General features: G+C 38.2%; 2 protein-coding genes across 4 annotated transcripts; both read left to right on the top strand.

Moving 5' to 3' along the window:
* The first annotated feature begins 2,182 nt into the window (after positions 1-2,182).
* On the top strand, positions 2,183-6,050 carry TRIM13 (tripartite motif containing 13). 3 transcript variants are annotated; one of them, XM_032213543.1, is made up of 2 exons: positions 2,183-2,500; positions 4,071-6,050. In XM_032213543.1, exon 2 carries the CDS (start codon positions 4,077-4,079, stop codon positions 5,298-5,300), a length of 1,224 nt encoding a protein of 407 aa, XP_032069434.1. In that variant the 5' UTR covers positions 2,183-2,500; positions 4,071-4,076; the 3' UTR covers positions 5,301-6,050. The 3 variants fall into 3 exon arrangements, with proteins under 3 accessions (XP_032069434.1, XP_032069433.1, XP_032069432.1); XM_032213542.1 differs by having other exon boundaries at positions 2,184-2,328; XM_032213541.1 differs by having other exon boundaries at positions 2,184-2,517.
* Positions 6,051-12,872: 6,822 nt separating this feature from the next.
* On the top strand, positions 12,873-19,322 carry KCNRG (potassium channel regulator). The gene is made up of 2 exons (XM_032212505.1): positions 12,873-13,447; positions 19,070-19,322. Exons 1-2 carry the CDS (start codon positions 12,873-12,875, stop codon positions 19,320-19,322), a joined length of 828 nt encoding a protein of 275 aa, XP_032068396.1.
* The last annotated feature ends 1,448 nt before the right edge of the window (positions 19,323-20,770 follow it).

Raw genomic sequence — 20,770 nt, 5'->3', positions numbered from 1 at the left:
ATAGTCAGATCTTATTCTATGGGGTCCAAACCCTCTACTGGAAATTGAACCTATTCATCATTGTGGCTTTAAAGACTATATTCAGTAAATTAGTTTTAGGAATTATCTAGGTACTTTTGCTCAACTATGTTGTAAGGAAAGGGTATACCGGTAGTTCCTGGTTTATAAATGGTAATTGGGAATGGAATTTCCAGCTGTAGGAAGTTATCACCCAGCCCTCTCCCAGAAAAATGAAATATCCTAGGCTAGGAAATATTGAAAAGGCAGAATATTTCTCTGGATGTGGAAAAAAAAGAAACATGTTTTAAAAGACAGAATAGCTGCCTTGTAGCTTCCGGCCCATTCCCACTTTGTCAATGGGCCATTAAGAAGGCCAAGCTAGTCCACTTTAAATAATAAAGACTTCTCCACTGCAGCTGCAGGGGGGGGGGGTTTAAAGCATGATAATATTTGCCCTTTACTCAACTGACCACATGGCATCTGAGAATTCAACCAAACCTGGATTCAAAACGCAGCCTAGAGAGTTGCCCCTGCATGGCCCTATGGGAGTCTGACAACCAATCAGAATACATTTCTTACACAGGAACAGGAATCAGAGAGGTGGGACTGAACAGGTTATAAAAAGCCTAGCAAGCCCCTCCTTCAGCCTTTCTCTTCTTCTCCACCAACATTGAAGCATGTGATCACCTTTTCTGTTCAGGGCTCAAGCCATGTGGTCCTGTCCACCAATAAACCGTCTTTCCAAGCAGCCTCCATGTCTCCAGTGTCTTTTCCCCCACTTGGAGCCGAACCCAGGACAATTCTTTCATCACAGAATTAAGTAATCCCAACTGGTTTGCTGGGCAAGGACCCTTTCCTCATAAGTTAGAAGCTATATTGAAAATAATCCTTTTCTGAAAGGATTCTCCTCCCCTCCCCCGTTCAATCGTGTCCAATTCTCAAAGAATGCCTGTACATTTTTATACAATACAATACAATAGAGTTGGAAGGGACCTTGGAGGTCTTCTAGTCCAACCCCCTGCCTAGCCAGGAAACCCTATACCGTTTCATACAAATGGCTATCCAACATCTTAAAGACTTCCAGCGTTGGGGCATTCACAACTTCTGGAGGCAAGCTGTTCCACTGATTAATTGTTCTGTCAGGAAATTTCTCCTCAGTTCTAAGTTGCTTCTCTCCTTGATTAGTTTCCATCCATTGCTTCTTGTTCTACCCTCAGGTGCCTTGGAAAATAGTCTGACTCCCTCTTTGTGGCAAACCCTGAGATATTGGAACACTGCTATCATGTCTCCCCTAGTCCTTCTTTTCATTAAACTAGACATACCCAGTTCCTGCAACTGTTCTTCATTATGTTTTAGTCTCCAGTCCCCTAATCATCTTTGTTGCTCTTTGCACTCTTTCTAGAGTCTCCACATCTTTTCTACATCGTGGTGACCAAAACTGAATGCAGTATTCCAAGTGTGGCCTTACCAAGGCATTATAAAGTGGTATTAACACTTCACATGATCTTGATTCTATCCCTCTGTTTATGCAGCCTAGAACTGTGTTGGCTTTTTTGGCAGCTGCTGCACACCGCTGGCTCATATTTAAATGGTTGTCCACTAGGACTCCAAGATCCCTTTCACAGTTACTACTGTTGAGTAAGATACCACCTATACTGAACCTGTGCAAAGTTCTTTTTCTTAGCAAAGTTTTTCCGAAGTGGTTTTCCCAGTTAAGATACCATATTCAGTAGCATATTTTAGGAGCTGAACATTAATAATCTGACCCCCACATCCAGGCTTGAAAGACTCTGAATGTTTTTCAAAGTTGCCAACTTTTAAGATATGGGATTTCATGCTGGCTGGGGAATTCTGGTGGTTGAAGTCCATATAGTTACCAAGTTTGAAAAATCTGGAGGAGTCCGTGTTTCTTGTGAAAGCAACCATTATGGCCAAATGAAAGCCGAAGCTACTAATTAATCTAGTGCTTCCTTTCCTGCAAATACCTCCTAGCTAATTTTAGGACTCATTTCCCCACCTCCAGTTTCAGCCAACAGAAAAGATGAGGCGAGGAAAAAGCCACTTCAAACGTGATTGGAGGAGAAGCAGAAACCCAAGCCATGCCCGCCTACGTCACGACGTTAAGGCGTAGTACCACGCCCGTAAAAATGGCCTTTCTGGGCAGCTTGCGCGGATGTTGTCTGTGGCCAAGCGGAAAAGGAGGGAGAGCGGAAGTCCCGACTCAACGGATCCTTATTTGGATCTGAAAGGTGTCCTTCGCGGCACAACCTGCAGTCTCGCGTGTTTTCCTGGGAATCAGGGGCGGGGCCCGCTGAAGTCGACCCGCAGGTGAGCTGGGCTTGGACGGGCGGGGAAGTCGTGCCGGGCCTCCCTTTTGGACGCTCCCCGTGGAAAGGAAGGAATGAGCCGGGCGGCGGGGGCGGCGCTGCTGCTACTGCAGCTCTGAGACAGGAACGGCCGCCAGGATGGCTTCTGTTGCCCCCACCGACTTCACTGCACTGTAAGCGTCTCTCGCAGGTGAGGCTGAAAAGGCTGCTGCTTCTGTCCCAGCAGTCGGGCAGTGATGGCGCCTGGTGGGAATGGGGAATTCCCAGACGCCGTGATGTGCCTCTAGCTGTGCTTCTCAGGGTCCACTATCCGTTCACCCCCAAACTACCCAGCCCGAATTCTTAACGCAAAAATAACGCCTTGTCCATTTGTATTTTGACGTCAAATGCCTTGACAAAACTGTCGAAGCCCGTTTGAGTGTGCTCTGTGTTGCCTCCTGGTAATGGCGCTGCAGTTTTCTTGGCAAGGTTTTTCCTTTGCCTCTTTCCAAGGTCGGAGAGACACTTACCCAAAAGTCACCCGTCTTTCAGTCTAAGGCGACTAGAGCTCAAAGCTCCTAGTTTGTAATCCGATGCCTTAACATTACATCAAACTGCCATTCATGAACCCCAAAATACTAGCTGTCCATATATTAGCCTTGTTAATTGTGTGAACCAGCCTCTGGTTAGTTTTTGTTTCAGTATATTGTGTAGAATCAGAGAATGAGGCCAATTAACCAAGAAGGGTTAAACAAGTGTTATGAATATATAGCTTTTTATTAAAAGTGGCTGAACATTGCTCTAGAAGGAGTGAAGGCCTCTTCCTTACCTGCTTTGTTTTAAGAAAGAAGGGGTTGTGGGAATGCAAATAGGAAAAAAATGTAAGAAAACTATAGGTCAGTAGTTACTAAAGTGGTGTGGGGACCCTGGGGGGTCCCCAAGATCCATTCCAAGGATCTGCAAAGTCAAATAAATAGTTTAAACTTTCTCAGTTTTAATTTATAATATAGTAAAGATCAATAGATATAACCCACATAAATCAAGGCTCTTTGGAGTCATTTCTAAGAATGTAAAAGGGTTCCTAAACCAAAAATTTGAGAACCACTCAAATTAGCTAACCTTTGTATCATGGCACGGGGATAGTGCTTGAGAAAGTCTTATATCTTGAGCGAATAGCATTAGCCTACTGCTCTGAATTACCATATTACCATACCACTGGCAGGAGCAACTGGAATTTTCTGAAGCGGTACATTGTTTTTCTAGACAAAGAATTTAGAGAAAAACCTCAGAATCTGATAATAGCAAAACACTTTCATATTCTTCACAAGATAATTACATGGACATATCTATAAAACCATCAGAGCAGAGTTCACAGCAAGGAATTATTGTTCAGACTATGTTGTTCCTGCAGAGCCCTTGACAATCCCTTCTGGTGTTACATGTACCTACATCATTCCACTCCTACAACTGATATACATTTCAGCACCAATAGTATCAGGCCTTATGGACTGTTACTTATGTTACTGATCCATTTTTTTTCTTTTATTTGAAGATGGGTTAGTCACAATAACATTTTCTACTTTTCCTTATTCATTTGCAATGTTGAAATTCTTGCCATTTTATTGATCTGGTAAAAAATAAATTCACCAAACTCTGTATGTTCTTTTGCAAAGTAGTTTTATGTAGAAATGCATGCAAGAAATTTCAGTTTCTTAAGACGGTGATTATGAGTATTAGTTGCTTATATTTTTATCCTTGTTATAGAGAAGAATGGAACTCCTTGAAGAAGACCTTACATGTCCCATTTGTTGTTGCCTGTTTGATGATCCACGAGCATTACCTTGTTCACATAACTTCTGTAGAAAATGTTTGGAAGGGATCTTAGAGGGAAATACTCGGAATGTGATTTGGAGACTATCACCTTTTAAATGTCCCACGTGTCGAAAGGAAACTACAGTAACAGGAGTTAACAATCTCCAAGTTAACTATTCACTAAAAGGCATCGTGGAAAAATATAACAAGATTAAAATATCAACAAAAATGCCTGTCTGTAAAGTGCACAGTGGTCAGCCTCTTAATATTTTTTGCCAGACAGACACACAACTTATATGTGGCATTTGTGCCACTCGAGGAGATCACATAAAACATATCTTTTGCTCTATTGAGGATGCTTACTGTCAAGAAAAGCGTGCTTTTGAAACACTGTCCCAGGTGTTTGAAGCATGGCATTGTGGAGATGCACTTTCTCGACTAGGAACGTTGGAAACCAGCAAACGAAAAGCTCTCCAGATGTTAACAAAGGATTATGACAGAGTAAAAGATTTTTTTGAGAAATTACAGTATACCTTGGAACAAAAGAAGAATGAGATTCTCTCAGACTTTGAAACCATGAAGCTTGCAGTTATGCAGGCTTATGATCCAGAAATCAACAAACTGAACACTATCATACAAGAACAGCAAACTGCGTTTAATATTGCAGAAACATTTAAGGATGTATCTGAACCCATTGTGTTTTTACAACAGATGCAAGAATTTAGAGAGAAAATCAAAGTGATAAAGGAAACTACATTGCCTTGTATTACTATAGACATCAAATCTACAATTAAGGATGTTGATACTAATCAGTGGGAACAATTTAAGCTAGCAGATGTGGATAAACTTTCACTACCTCAAGAGAAAAGCTCTTTCAATTGGGTGACAAATTCCTTCCTTTCACCACGTTTTTTTGTACCTGCTTTAATTTGTTTGCTGATGGTTGTTATTCAAGTATGTGTTACAGATTTTTGGGACAAAACTTTTCAGTATTGGAAAACACTTGTTTCTGCGTTTGGCACAGGTTATCTCACAGACCCAACAGAGATGGCAGATCATGCTATTTTATACTGGGAAAAAGTAGCAGATAGTGCTGCTGTTCTAAGTGAAAAATGTGTAAATTATATCCATGTGTTGTTGAATAATGTTGCCCAATTTGTGTCTATGTATAAACTTTTATAACTCTATTCATGTTCACGAAGCATATTTTCAAAATCCGTGAGTTTGGGTTTTTTTTAATGTAAACATTTTTGATATTTGAAATGGTCTTGATAGTTCATGTATTAAACTATTCTGTAACTCGTGTTAAAAGCTGACTACCTTTCTGATGTTTTCTGAAAGTAAAATTACATGACTTATTTTTTTATTAGAAAGTAATGTGTATAGTGGAACATATAAACCTTTTTGATTTATAAAGTGTTTGAATTTCAAATTGGAGTGTAAGTTGGAAATATGTTTGCATGGAGATATAATACACAAATAATGATTGTATATTGCTACCACAAATCATGGTCCTTCAGAAATATTGCAAATTTTGTAATTTGTTAATAAATAGGAACATAGGAAGTAACAAATTGTTAACTTTTGTATGTTTATAAGCAACAAATGAAATTGGAACATCTTGGGCTTGCAAATCACAAGGTTTTTTTTTACAACTAACAGTTACAGCTATGTAGACTTGTCAATGGCCAAATCTATGGAATGTTATACAAGTTCATGCTGTTAGGGAGGTATGCAGTGTGGGTTCCAGATCCTGTTCCAACCGGTACGGTTGGAACGCACCTGGTGTAGCCCACGTGGGTGCGCACAGTGCACGTATGCACATGCATTGTAGCTGCTAGTGATGCTTCTGCAAGCATCCGTGACGCTCCAGCTGCTTGGTGGAGTGTCGCACAGGTGCTGTATGTGCCGTGTGCGGAAGTGCCAAAGACTTTAAAGGACAGGTAAGGAGCTCGGGTGGGCAGACGGGCCCTCCCGAGCACCGGGCAGGCTCTGGTACGCCTTATAGGGCATACCGCCTGCAACCCACCACTGGAGGTATGTGTGAGAGAGTGTTTCAGGAGGAAATCTTGTACTCAGATGTGGGTCCCGCAGAACTGAGGATAGAAAGTTCACTTTGGGCATTATTTACATGATGGATGCATTGAGGTTACAGTGGTCAGGCTTAGCACATAGACTAGGCAGGACACATAGCCTGCTATGTTAATTCTACTTCATTGTAAAGCTACATTAGGAGAGTCTTGCAAGTCTAAAAATATAGTCCTGTTACCGTCACTTTTACAGCCTCAACTTGGGGGGGGGGGTTTGCTCTTCCTGAGTCTCTTGTTCTGCTTACTATGCCCTGTGGCTTGCGCTCACTCTTATTTGACCTTTGCTAAGTAGCATTACTTTACTCAGCCTCCCAAATTCCACATACCATTACAACAGTAGAGGTCTTTGCAAACAACTTTAATCAGGACCAGCAACTCTGCCACTAAGTGAAGTCATTAAATGAGGAATCATATGGCTACAACTGTTCTTTCCAACTAGAAAGAGAAGACTACAGGTAGTCCACTCATTCAGTAATGATTATGACTGGTCCTCAAAGTTCTGGCTGTCCCAAAATCTTAATCATGATCACAATCTGGACATTTGTCAAGTGACTCATCTGATGTTTGCATTTTGCAACCTTACCTCCCAGTTTCCCACAATAGAGAAGCCAGCGGGAAAGTCACAAGTTGCTCAATCAAGACTACTTACTTGCGCACCCTCCCCCATCCCCTTTGCATTCATCTCTGCCACCTACACACCCTTCCAAACGATGTGCTCATGCCACATCTTCCCATCCCACTTAATTCCTTCTTACACAGCAGGAGCCATTTACCTTCCTGATGACCTGGTTGCAGAGTGCCTGGGACTTGCAACTTCCTGCTGGCTTCCCTGCTGACTTTGTATGTTGAAAGCTGGCAGGAAGTTACAAGGTGTTTACTTAATGATTCTTCATCAATAGGGTCTGCAGGGATTGCCATAGCTAAGCAATGCAGTCATGCGGCATGCTTTACAAATGAACTTAATAATGGAGTTCAATTGCCATCATAATTCTAGGAATACCTGTAGTTGACTTGTTTGCTTTCAAGGTCTGAGTGTCTTCGGCAGATGGAAAGCTATGTGATCATAGTGGCAGTTCCAGAGTGGGAGTCCTAGGCAAACTATAGAAATGGCTTGCAATATTCCTTTGAAAAATTCTCTCCAGTTTCTCCAATGAGGGAAGGGGAAGAAATTTTTTTCAGCATTGTCATAACTTTGAATAGTCACTGATTGAATAGTCCATAAGGATGGTCTGTGTACAATGTGTACAACAACTAATGCTTCAAAGCAGGACTGGAAAGTTAGGCAGCTAGAGATGGGTTATAAATCATCCATCGTCATGGAAAAAGCAAAGCTTAATGCATTTCAACAGGATTATGATTTATTAGAAGAAGAAAAATTCCTAAGATCTGTGCTGTGCTGGATTTGGGATTTTACTAAGGGCAAGGGTGACCAATTTAAGGCTGACAATTTAAGAGGAGTAGGGAAGGAAAGTAAATCATTCTCCCCAAAATCAGTAGGCAGTGGGTAAAATGTTAGCCAGTGGCTTTGCATATTTTAACATACTTTTCATTTATAATGATGATTGGTACTACGATGATGTAAGTTTTTTAGTGTGTTTGTAGTCTGATAATGAATTTAAAGGGCTGAATACTTTATGCAGGTGGCCATTTCAGCTATAATTAATATACAAATGAGGATAACTACTACCACTTCATATATAGAATGATATCCAGGCTAGTGCTGAGTTAAAAATTCAGTCAATCAGAATAGAGCTGGAAGGGACCTTGGAGATCTTCTATTCCAACTCCCTGCTCAAGCAAGAGACCTTATATTATTTCAGATAGATTACTGCCTTTTCTTAAAAACCTTCCGTGATGAAGCACCTACAACTTCTGAAGCAAGCTGTTTCACTGGTTAATTGTCCTTACTATTAGGAAGTTCCTCCTTAACTCCAGGTTGCTTCCCTCCTTGATTAGTTTTCATCCATTGTTTCTTGTCCTGTCCTCTGGTGCTTTGGAAAATAAGTTGACCCCCTCCTCCTTGTGGCAACCTCTCAAATACTGGAATACTGCTGCCATGTTGTCGTCTCCAGTCCTTATCTCTAGGCTAGCCAAATCCAATTCCTGCATGTTTTTGTCTCCATGCCTTTAATCATTTTTGTTGCTCTTCTTTGCACTTTTCCCAAAGTCTCATCATCGTTTTTGCAATGTGGTAACCAAAACTGGATCCAGTATTCAGGTGTGGTCTCACTAAGGCTTTATAAAGTGGTACTAATACTTCATGTGATTTGGATTCTATGCCTGTTTATACAACCAAGTTTTTTTGGCTGCTGCTGCACACTGCTGACTCATGTTTAAGTGGTTGTCCACTATGACTCCAAGGTCCCTCTGGCAGTTACTGTTTTTGAGCCAGGTTTTGCCTAACCTGTACTTGTACCTTTGGTTTTTCCTGCTTAAAATCTTGCTTTTCTCCCCATTAAATTTCATTTTGTTGGATAGGGCCTATTGTTCAAGTCTATCAAGATATTTTTTGATCCTGAGCTTGTCTTCTGGGATGTTGGCTATTCCTGCCAGCTTAGTGTCATCTGCAAATTTGACAAGTTCCCTTCTATCCCCTCTTCTAAGTCAATTAATGAAGATATTGAAGAGTACTGGGCCTAAGGCGGAACCTTTTGGTACCCCACTGCCAGAGGTGGGCTGCACTTATGTTCACAATGGTTCACTGGTAAGTCAGAAAAAAAAATACATGATAAAATTCCATATTAATGAAAGGTTGTATATGTTTAAAATTAATTCTTTAATAAAAACTGAATGCTAAAAAATTTCCACAAGAAAAATCAAAACTAATTCTGTATATTGTATTTTTAACAAGAATATGTGTGCATGGTCAATTCCAATTTGAAGGCCGACATCCGTGGCACCTGTCTTCAGCTCCTCAATGTTTTTTTGCCCTGCAGGATCCCAATTCACCTATGGAAGGAAACCATGCAAACTTAGGAAATGATGTAGCAGCTTAATTTTTTCAGACAAGACATAACTAAAATATCATTACTGTAGTTCATATGTAGTGAATTTCATTAACTGTGATGGAGAAGATACTACAATACATAAAATGGTGACTAGACCACCCACAACTTTTTTGCTCATTGTTTGAGAGATATTTCTTTATTTAAACAGAGAAATAGAATGATCACAGGCAGGCAAAAAAGCAGTGGGAGCAGGAGCAACTTCTGATGTCCTGCTGGCTTTGCCATTGACTTTCCTTGTGGAAAACAGAAATCCATTTTAGTAGTTCTAGTTACTAGGCATAACTATACACCACAGCCTCTTTGCTGTTCTGAAAGGCTGGAGGCAGACTCATGATTAGAAAATGACCAGCATCCCCTAAAATTAACTATGAACATCTTAGAAACATGTAAGAGCTGAAACAATTTACTGTTGAATTCTTGAAAGTAACTATTCCGAGGTGGAATTAAATGGAAAATTAATGTAATTTCAATTAACTGGATGGAAGCTGCAGGAACTATAGAAAATTGCGTACACCTGTTAAGTAATCCCTAAGATCACATTTAGCATGGTATGGAATATTAATTGTTAACTTTAAACTGGTTTTCAATAAAGGATCAGAATCGGTTTATTTTTATTTTATACCTATTAATGCTTTAGATTTATCACCCAGGCAACAACTGTATTGTCATTGTAATAAAGAATGCCCTGTGATTTATTCTGCTAAGTATACTATTGTATGTATTTGCTTCACTTTGTTTTTACGTTTTGCTTGTTGTTGACCAAATAAATATTGATTGATTTGTGCTGTTTTGAAGGGTGTTTTAATGAAAAAAATCATCCCTAAATCATTTTCTTTCATTCCCTAGAAAAATACAATTGGATGCAAATCCAAGTATAATATGTACAATGTATAAGCAAGAAAGTAATTGAAGAGTTGGGGGGAGGCGTTACAGAACCAAAGTGATAATAGAAAAAAAAGCTATGGAATGGTTACAGTTATGCTATTTTATTATGCAAGCTGGCCTTGCTTTAATTTTAAAAGTCTTCAAAGATAAACATGTTTAAGAATAGATGTGATGGTGATTTGGCTGTGATATCTGTGACCCCATTGATTAAGAATGACTAGGATCATGTATCACAAGTTAGATTTGTTTTAAACTAGTTAGATTTGTTTGAATAAACAAAACGGATGAATTCATACAATCTTGTCAAGATGGATAATTTCACAAAAGCCATAATCTTACAGTCAACATCAATATTTAATAAATATGAATCCCAAAGGTGCTTTTTCATGAAGCAACTGGTTTTTCTTTAAAGACATTTCGCTTGTCATCCAAGAAGCTTCTTCAGCTTTGATTGGATGGTGGGGAATGGAAGGATTTACACTCCTTGCAGACAGCTGGTCATTTGCATTCTTTACCTTTATGACATCCATGACCTAAATGACTATGAATCTCCATAGACATTTAAATACTAATCTTGAGTGATAACTAATGGAACTAAACTAAAGTTTGGACATTTGCAACACCATAGTATAACTTGGTGGACCTATGGTTAAAGAACTTGGAATACTATTGAGTATTCCAATACATGTGGAATGTTCATTAAACTACAAAAGTAAAACTAAGCAAGAACAGCTCTGGGGAGCAAGACCATTAGAAGATAATGTAAGAAAACAATGCACCAGGAAAAATTATTGTAAAGAGTGGACCTTCTCAGTGCACCAATTTTTTTTTTATTGTAATACCATTCTCATTGTCTGGAAGTTAAGTGATGGCAACTGAACTTTCTTTCTTGTTGGTTCAAACCAACAAGAAAGCAAGTTCAATTGCCATCATACAAATCCAGTTGTCCTAACTCAATTTCCAGAAAACACTACCAGATGGCTGAGCATCTTCATTGACATATTAACATTCTCATTGCCTGACTATAAATACATATGTTGCTGGATTTAGATACTTTAAGATTACTGAATAATATGTATATATTAATTTGCATACCACTATGTATATTGCATATTGCATACTACCCTATTTAGGTTTTATTTACTTCCTCTGTTACTGTAATAAACAATTTGTGCTTCAGTGAAAGTATCTAATGACCCCTTTTATAAATAAAATTTGTGGGAAATTGATGAGAGAAATCTCTTACACTGTATATTTGGCTTCCATTAATTTTTTTTCTTTTAACAACAAAGTAGATTACAACAATTTTTTTCTTTTACAACAAAGTAGATAATTCAGAGGTCTGAGCCTCTCTTAATGAGCTTTATGGTTGAGTGGAATATGAACCTTCATCTCAATTAGATGTTAATATTCTTAATCACAATAATATATTGCTCCCTAGATAGGAAAAGGATTGTGCACAAATACAAAGTGTGCATCAATAGCAATAGCAATAGCAATAGTTAGACTTATATACCGCTTCATAGGGCTTTCAGCCCTCTCTAAGCGGTTTACAGAGTCAGCATATTGCCCCCAATAACAATCCGGGTCCTCATTTTACCCACCTCGGAAGGATGGAAGGCTGAGTCAACCTTGAGCCGGTGAGATTTGAACAGCCGAACTGCTGAACTGCAGTCAGCTGAAGTAGCCTGCAGTGCTGCATTTAACCACTGCGCCACCTCGGCTCAAGATGAGTTTGTATGCTGTAGCACTATACTGTAATCCAACTGTTGAAATACACACTGCCAAATTATTATTTTTTATATTCAATAATGTATCCTTTGCCAAATTGATATAAGTTCAGAATTTAAGTTGAATCATTGAATCTGACTTGAACTTCCAAGTCAAATCTTTGCTTTAATGGATAATAAATACGGTAGCTACCAGATTCAAGAAACAAAGATATGGTCTGTAGTATTGTTTAGATAGCCTAAGATGCAACCACTATTGCTATATTATGAAACTTCAGTTCTGAATTTTCAAGGTTGATCATTTGCTTTTAATTTTCGACCAGCACAATATATAGAATTGTAATTCTTGTTGAGTAGCAAGAATAAGATTATTTGGGTTTGGAAAGTAATCAAGAAGAGATCCAGAAATTCAGCAAATAAATTCATTTTTAAACAACTCCACAGTCATAAGTTACCCTGACTGTGGGCAGAAGTATAGAGTAAGGTTGAATTTTCCATGAATTTTTTTGTGTATCTTCAAGTCAGTGTTGACTCTTGAGGTCTGCCTAGACAAGTCCCTGCAGTTTTCCTAGCAAGATTTCAGAAGTAGTTTGCCATTGCCTTCTTCCTAGAGCTGAGAGAGGGTGACTGGGCCAAGGTCACCCAATTGATTTTGTGCCTAAGGCAAGGCTTAGTTCTAACTATCTCCCAGTTTTTAACGTTTACCCTTAACCATTACACCAAGGCTACACCAAAATAATGACCTTTTTTCAGGGGGGAAATAAACATTGAAGACTGGCAAATCTCTAGCAACTTCCTGAAATACCAGTTGTGAGGCTTCTGCTGTCTTTTTAAATCGTTTAGTTACAAAGTGTCCGGGAGACCAATCCTGTAAACAATGCAATGTGTACATATATTGTTTTTGTTGCTGGGCAATCTTCCGCTTGTGAAGTTCTACTGTAAGTATAAGCAGAAATTGAATTAAGGGTGGGTTTTTTTGCATAAATTTGTATAATCTTGGGATATATCTACTGCCAACTCAATTTTCCTGTGAAGAAGAGGATGAGTAATCAAGATGTAATTGTTTTAAATGTGGGTGGGCTTAAATTTACCACAAGGCCTTCTACACTACAAAGGTTCCCTGAGTCAAGATTGGCAAGAATGTTGAATGGCAATGACCCTGAATTTAAGTTGCTAAATGGGCAGTATTTTGTGGACCGTGATGGAGTTCTGTTCAGCTATATTTTGGATAGCTTAAGAACGCTCCAGCTTGCCCTACCTAGTGACTTCTCAGACTACAAGAGATTGCGGAGAGAAGCTGACTTCTATGGACTTTATTCTGTGGCTGATCTCCTACATCAAGAAAATTTGCTGAAACCCAAACCAGAGGTCTTAGAAATACGATTCTTGCTCCAGGAAATGCAGGGCTTTTTCCGCATATTTGGTTCCTGCAGCATTACTATTGATGAGCTGGCTGACCGGATCACAACCTTTTCAGAAAATTTTGTAGGAATGAGCTGGAAAGGTCATCATGTCCCTTCTCAGCAGTCACTATCTCCCCTTTCTTTGGAGAGGCCTTCTCATCATGATCTTGTCTTCCAGTGTGGCATCACCTACAGTGACCAATCTGTTGCAAGGTATTTTTGAAATTATTTCTGTATGTCACCTTAGAAACATTTTATAGATTCTTGGTTCTCAATGGAACAGGTAGAGTTACATAGAAATATGTCTATGGAGATTCTCAATCATCCAGTCATGGTTCTCCCAAAGATGCTTTTTCAAGAGGCAACGGGAGTTTCTGTTTTATTTTTATTTAAAAAAAGATGTTTTGCTTCTCATCTAAGAAGCTGCTTAAGCTCCCTCGATTCCACACCATCCTGTCAGAGCTAAAGAAGCTTCTTGGGTGAGAAACAAAACGTCTTCAAAGAAAAACCAGAAAGTCTAGTTGCCTCTTGAAAAAGTGCCTTTGGAACATTACATGGAAGTAATTATTAAAAGTATCTGAACTTAAAATTAGTTGTTGATAATTTAAATACTGCTCTGGGTAAAATGGATGAAAGCTGGGCTACCACTCTTATATTACAAGCTTCACTTCATGAACATAAGAGAGAACCATGAAGAGCTTGAAATGAGTTATTATTTGCATTCAAGAATATAATATAAACCAACAAACCTACCCATCCCAAAGTAGCAAGATGAATAAGACTTCTTTAAATATAACTATTTTTTTTTCATATCTCCTCGTATCATTATGAAACCCTAAAGCCAGCTTGGAAAAAAATCCAAAACCAAGGATCCGTCACTAAGAATACCTTTGTTCTCAGAATCTGAAATAAAAATGATGTCGGAAGAGTACAATTTATTGCCAATCACATTGGACAAAAAGGCATTCCCAGCTACAGTAATTATGGGCTGCATATTTTACCTATTAACTTGGAGAATTATATCTAGTGAAGAACTATGCATATTATGGAATGCAGTGATTTCTTTCTTTCAGAAAAGCTATTGTATTGTATAACTCAAAATAGCTCCAAGTAAAACAAAATGGTACTATGGTTTTGAAAAGTCAGAACCAGGAATGACAGCCACTATTACATATATGAACGAAATGGTTAACATCTTACTGAAAGGAATCAAACATAACCCAAGTAAGTCAGTGGATTCAAGAAGCATATTTGCAACATGGAGAGAAAGGAACATGTTCTATAGTGAAAATCCAAGCAATTTTTAAAATATCTTCTGTGAATTTCTAAAGCTTGGAAATTTCCAAATCCTTTCTTTAAATGACAAGTAATTACTAATGAAATCTGAGGGTAAATAGGAATTCAGGGAATAGAAAACATGCTGACAGATATATAATGGAATTTTACCTACGCTGTAAAAATCATTTTCGAATCAAGTAAATTTAGAGGTAGGATAAATCAAACCAAAAGTTGCAGCTATCTGAAGTTCTCCAAAAGTAGAAGAGGTCTTCTAATATGATACTGGAATTTAAGGCCCAGGAAAAATCTTTGTTATCAGCTCTTGTTCTCCTTTACAACTGAGAAGATAGCAACTCATTCCCAAGAGATAAGTTATTTGCTTTTCAAGTGCTCCTAAAGCCACATCACAGAGAAGACTTACCTGTGGTTGTGAAGTTAGTGTAACAGTGGAAGAATCAGTATACTTCAGTGGTGGGTTTCAAAAAATTTTGGAACCTATTCTGTGGGTGTGGCCTGCTTTGTGGGAGTGGCTTGCCAGCCATGCAACCAGTGTGGGAGTGGCTTTCTGGCCATGTGACTGGGTAGGAGTGGCTTGTTGGCCCTGTTATAACTGCTGTAACTGCTGTGACCAGGTGGGAGTGGCTTGCCGGCCATGTAACCAGGTGGGAGTGGCCAAGATGATGTCAGCATTCCCAGTCAAGAGAGAGGTATAAATTACACAGAAAAGAAAGAGGCATCCATACACCTGAATTTAACTTCAAAGCAGTGGCAACAACTTAAATTCATTAAATAATAATGTTTGTTAGGGCTATGCACTGTTTTTGAATATATAGGAATGTAAAGCCCACAGCATCTACTTGATACTTTTTAAAGCAGCGGCACTTTTTTCCTGGATTCATGAAATATCGACTTTAAACAGTTGTGGGTGGGGTACTATATTTACAGTCTTGTATTCTTTTCAGTACTTTGTTTGGAACAGAATCCAAAGCACCATGCACTCCTAGCATTTGTACTAAAGCTTGGGAAGTTATTTCACAGGGCTCTGAGCACTCCTCCAGATCTGGTCACTGAAGCAGATGTTCCAAAGGACTCCCACAACTTTCCAATGCTTTGAAATCCCACCAAATGATTTGTACAAGCCTATTTCATACTTTCTTCTATATGGTGATTAGGGTGGTTTTGCACTTAGAGGGCCAAGAACTGCCTTTCCTAGATTGCAGCTTTAGCTTCCTTGAATGTTAACACACCTTCAGGCCATTCAAATATAGGCTAGCTCTGATCCTGGAACCATATCACATGCTTTATACATTAATATCATATTCAATGTAATCATTACTGCTAAAAAAAAACAGGCAGCAGTTAGAGTAGTTTGTAACAAAACATGGGCAAGAAACAAGAAGTTGATTCACCACCCCCACCCCTATTTTAGCTTTTTTCTGTCTTATCTAATATTTTCCTGCAATTCTTCCATAATCTAGACTACTAAAAAGAGTTCTACATAATGATACCTTTAAAATAAGTTTGATGTCCAACAGAGTTCCTACTTATTAATATGAACAGGTTCTGGCCTGTTGCTTAAAAAAATAAATTCATAAATATATCCCCAATAAAAAAGAATAGTATATTGGAGTACTGAAAAACTCAGCCAAATGGGAAAATCCAAAGAAAAAAAATATTGGACTTCCTGCTAAGAAGTAACAATTTATATACAGTATGCACAATTCTTTTAGTTAAATTATTGCTGAACAATTTATAATAGTTGCATCAAAGTATTATTCTAAGATATTTACCACTACTATCCTACTTCCTAGATGTTCACTATTGTCTCCCCCCCCCAAAAAAAAATTTAAGTACATGTGAAACAGTTTTGATGAAAGTTGCATGATATGAAACTTCTCTCCTTTGAAATAATGTTTGGTTTTAATTCTCCAATGAATCAAAAGGAATGTTTCACGCTTGTTACACAGCATTTGTTTTAGCTTTCCATAGCTCTCCCCAACACCAACCAAGGAAGATAAAACCACAGAAATCTAATGCTGTTGTGCACAGCTTTGCATTAAATTATCTGTATAGTAAGCCAAAAATAGTTTAAGATTATAATTAGCCCACCTGTTTCCCCCATTAACATGCAAATACATTTTTCTTGTTCAGAGACTGCATGAGATTTCCCAGTCTTTGCAAAATATCACACATCCACATAAAGGGAGCAGCAACTCCTCTGTGAAGGGGGGGGGGGAGTTCGGCTTCTCTCTGCCATTTAAAGGCTGCAGCAGGGAGAATCCCAACTTTTTTCCTCTCCCTCCATTCACAGAGGAACTGCAGCTCCCTTTATTCTCCCCCTGGCCTCCTCCCTCCTGGGGGACCCACCTGAAAGGGACAAGCAGGCTGCCTCAGCTTCGCTGAGAAGACATTTCTGAGAAGAGAAACTTCTCCGGTCTGGCTGCACCTGAGCTGGTGGAGCGTCCGTGTGATCGGAGCAAACGCGTGGTTCACCTGCACTGGCTGTCTCCCTGGCGATGGGCAGTTGGTTGCAGGCATTCCACCAGCTCGGGTGCACCGGAGAAGTTTGCGCGGCACTGGCAGGCAGGTTCTAGGACGTCTGCTCGCCAGTAAGGGACCTTCCCGGACAGCGCTTTTCTGAGCACGGGGAGATGGATGGTGCAAACTCCTGCCTGTCTCCCCGTGCTCAGAAAAGTGATTCCATTTAAGACCTTTGCTGGCAGGCAGGTTCTAGGACGCCTGCCTGCCAGTAAGGGACCTCCCTGGACAGCGCTTTTCTGAGCATGGGGAGACAGACGGGGCAGGCATTCCGGAACTTACTTCCAGGTCCACCAGTGGAACCTCCTCTCACCGGATCGGTAAATTTCACCATCCGGTTCTCCCGATCCAGTACGAACCAGGAGAAACCCACCACTGGTATACTTCTAGAAGAAGAGAAAAGGGGCAAAAAGTTTCTGATAACACAGTCTTGAGGGTGATCCTTGTTAGGAGCAGGAGAAAAAGAAAGAGTACAAACTTTAATCCTAGATGCGAAAAGTTTTGCACATCTTTGTGTGTGAAAAAATTCATTTCCACCATTTTTTTCCTATTTTAAAAATATGCAAAATGTTTCTCTATGGTTATGGTCATGTTGACCGTGTTGTGAAGTTAAGTACATTAGCCAATTTTCTATCCTTTTCTAATAACACTGATATAATAGTAAACCAAGATTCTTATATTTCTGTGAACAAATTTGATATTAGCACATATCTATCACTATTTTGCCCTTCCACTCATATGAGCAGGTAAGCAAATCAATAAATTTGCTTAGCATTCTGAGTGGTATCTACAAAACAACGTAATAAACCAACTACTTGCCAGATCAACTTTAAAGAAATTATTTTTACAGAAAGAATGAAAGAAAAAAGAAATTTTGTCATATATAAAGAGGTTGTCCTGTACATAAATAATACAGTAAAAAGGAATTAAATATGTCTGCCACAGCAGATTTTTCAAAAGCTGCATTCGGATGGGGAATATGACAGGCAATGGTGAGGCAAACAGTGCATAGGGTTGTAGCCAAAAGTAAATGGAAATGTTATCTCTCCTAAGCAGACTCTAGAGGAGGACATATGACTTACCAAAGATATAGTATGTTTTGAATGAGGGTTTTGAAAGTAGCAGCTGGAGTGGAGACTCTAGGTTTGCAAATTCCCCATCTCTGATGGATAAAATGCCATTAGATCCATTGTTATTTCTTTTTGACTATATATCATCTAAATCATTGAGATCATAAACATTGATATTCTGTAAGGTCACTGCAGCTAAAGATCTTAATGCAAGATATTAGAACTTTCCCTGTTCTAAAACATTTGCTAAAGTAAATAATGTGTTTTGTACATATCATCCAATTAAGAGAAATAATATACAAATGTAAATCAAGCTGGTTCTGCTTTCTAAGATAAACATATTGTTCAGCTATTCAAATTGTTAGGCTTTTCTAAATGGATTTCTTTATGAAAATATACAGAAAAGCAATAGCAAACCCCAGGACCATTTCAAATGGAAAATGAAGCTAGATAAAATAAAATTTTAGCAAAGTATCAGTGATTATTATATAAAACATTTTATGGCACTTGCTTTTCAGAAGCCCAGCAAAATTTTGCACCTTTCACAATCTCAAAAAAAAAAAAAACTTTTATTCGTTCAGGACATTGAAGTTAACTTGTCTTTTAGTGCACTTTAAACTTCTGTTCATCTTTAAAAATAAAGTCTATTTCAGTTTAGCTTGAACTCATGTGGCATATATTATTTTGGCGATGTAGATCTAGCAATGTTTTTTGTAAATTCTCCCCCCCCCAAAAAAATATTCTAAACTAGATTAAAGACTTGGGATTTCTTAGAGGTCTGATAAAAATAATCTCACCTTGCTTAATTTTTCAGTACTAGCCAAGGTCAGGTAGATGCTACCTACCTGGGTTGAAAAATCGCACTGTTTAAAAAGTTTAACAAAAAGTAAGTGCATTGGAAATGCTTAATAAATTAATACTAACATATTTATCTCTTTTCTTTCTACAGGTATGTTTCTATAAAACCTGATAAGCGGAAGTTATTTAATGGAGCTAATGTTCTTGGACTACTGATTGATATCTTACTCAAAGATGGATTTCGTTTACTAAGTTCTAGAACCATTTCAGCTGAGGAAAAAATTGAATGTTATTGTTTTGAAAGAATGAGATCACCAGAGTTCTTTACGATCAATATCACACAAACAAAAAGAGCTACTACTATGCAACCATCAAAACAAATCCAGATGAGCAGGTCCAAATGATACAATATTCTAAGAAAGAATGTATAAAGTATAAAATTATATGTCATCCTGTCTCTTCTTGGGGATGTGGATTGCCATATAAATTTGATAAATGAGCAATTATAATTGAAAAAGAGCAAAAATCTTGTTTGCAGCTTAGAATTTTTATTAGATTTTTCTTACTGAAATGACAGTAAGGGTAAATTTAGGGAAATGAAATGAATGAGATGATCATTGGCTCCAGTTTCAGCCATTACAGCTATTGATTGTTCACAGCAGTGGTGGGTTTCAAAAATTGTTTGAACCTACTCTGTGGGTGAATATAAAACTTACCTTCAGTAAGTTTTATACTATTTTGAAAAACAGCTGCTTGATTGTGTACAAACTCTAGCCAAATTTTTGAAGATTCTTTTTCAAAAAACTCTTCTAAAATTCTAGGACATTTATCCTGTGATAGAAAGTAGGACTTCAAAGGATCGTATATTTTCAAAATTCTTTCGACAGCTGGCAAAAGAGCTAACCAGCGCGTTTTACAGTATCCAAGTATTTTGTGATATTCGACTTCCACATTTTCACAAAATTCTTTAAGCATTTCAACGCGCACAGTGTATATATAGAAATAAGAATATATTTTAACAATAATATTTTCCACATCTATGGGCAACAAGTCAGCAGCTGTTTGAATGGCGTTATGTATTATGTGCGCTGCACAACCAACACCAATAATGTTTTGATTAAGGTTTTTGTTTAATTTATAAAAAATATTATTTGTACCTCTTCTCGCTTTTCCTCCAAAATTTGCATTTGTATTGTCTCCACAATATGCAATTATTTTATGTTTTAAATTGTTTTGTTCCAAAATATTAATAATGGAACTGAAAATTATTTCAGAAGTTTCGCCAGGCAAAGAAACAAAATCTAAAATTCTAATTTGTATTCCAGTTCCCGAATCAAAAAATCTAAGAATGGTTGGAAATAATTTGATATCCTTATGATTAGATGCATCAGAATATATGGATACAAAATTAATTTTCTCTAGATTTTTGTTTAATTCTGAAAATGCATATGGGGAAAGCACATTACGCACAATTGTCTCGGATATTGTTCTAGCACAGGTAAATTTTTTGTTGAATAACTTTTTGACAACTTGTGATGTACAGTCCATAGATCTGAAGGAATGATTGTGATTAATAGCATGAAAAAACATAAGTCCTTCTGCTAATGCTAATTTCTTTTCTTCGTCTGCATACGTTGGTTTACGAAAATATTCCTGCATTCTGGAGGAAGATGCAGCAGCATCTACATATCTTTTATGTTTCTGCGTCTCCAAGTGCTTTGTAATATCATGTCTCCCACCGTGCAAAATAGAAAATTCACCATTACATTTCTCACATCTTACTATGTGATCGCTTTTGGTTTTTTTTAAGAAAAGGAAATTCACTTCTTAGATCATCGTTGAATTTGCATCC

This window comes from Thamnophis elegans, chromosome 3 (assembly GCF_009769535.1).
Source record: "Thamnophis elegans isolate rThaEle1 chromosome 3, rThaEle1.pri, whole genome shotgun sequence".
Classification (NCBI taxonomy): domain Eukaryota; kingdom Metazoa; phylum Chordata; class Lepidosauria; order Squamata; family Colubridae; genus Thamnophis; species Thamnophis elegans.
This window is presented reverse-complemented; position numbering and strand designations above follow the sequence as displayed.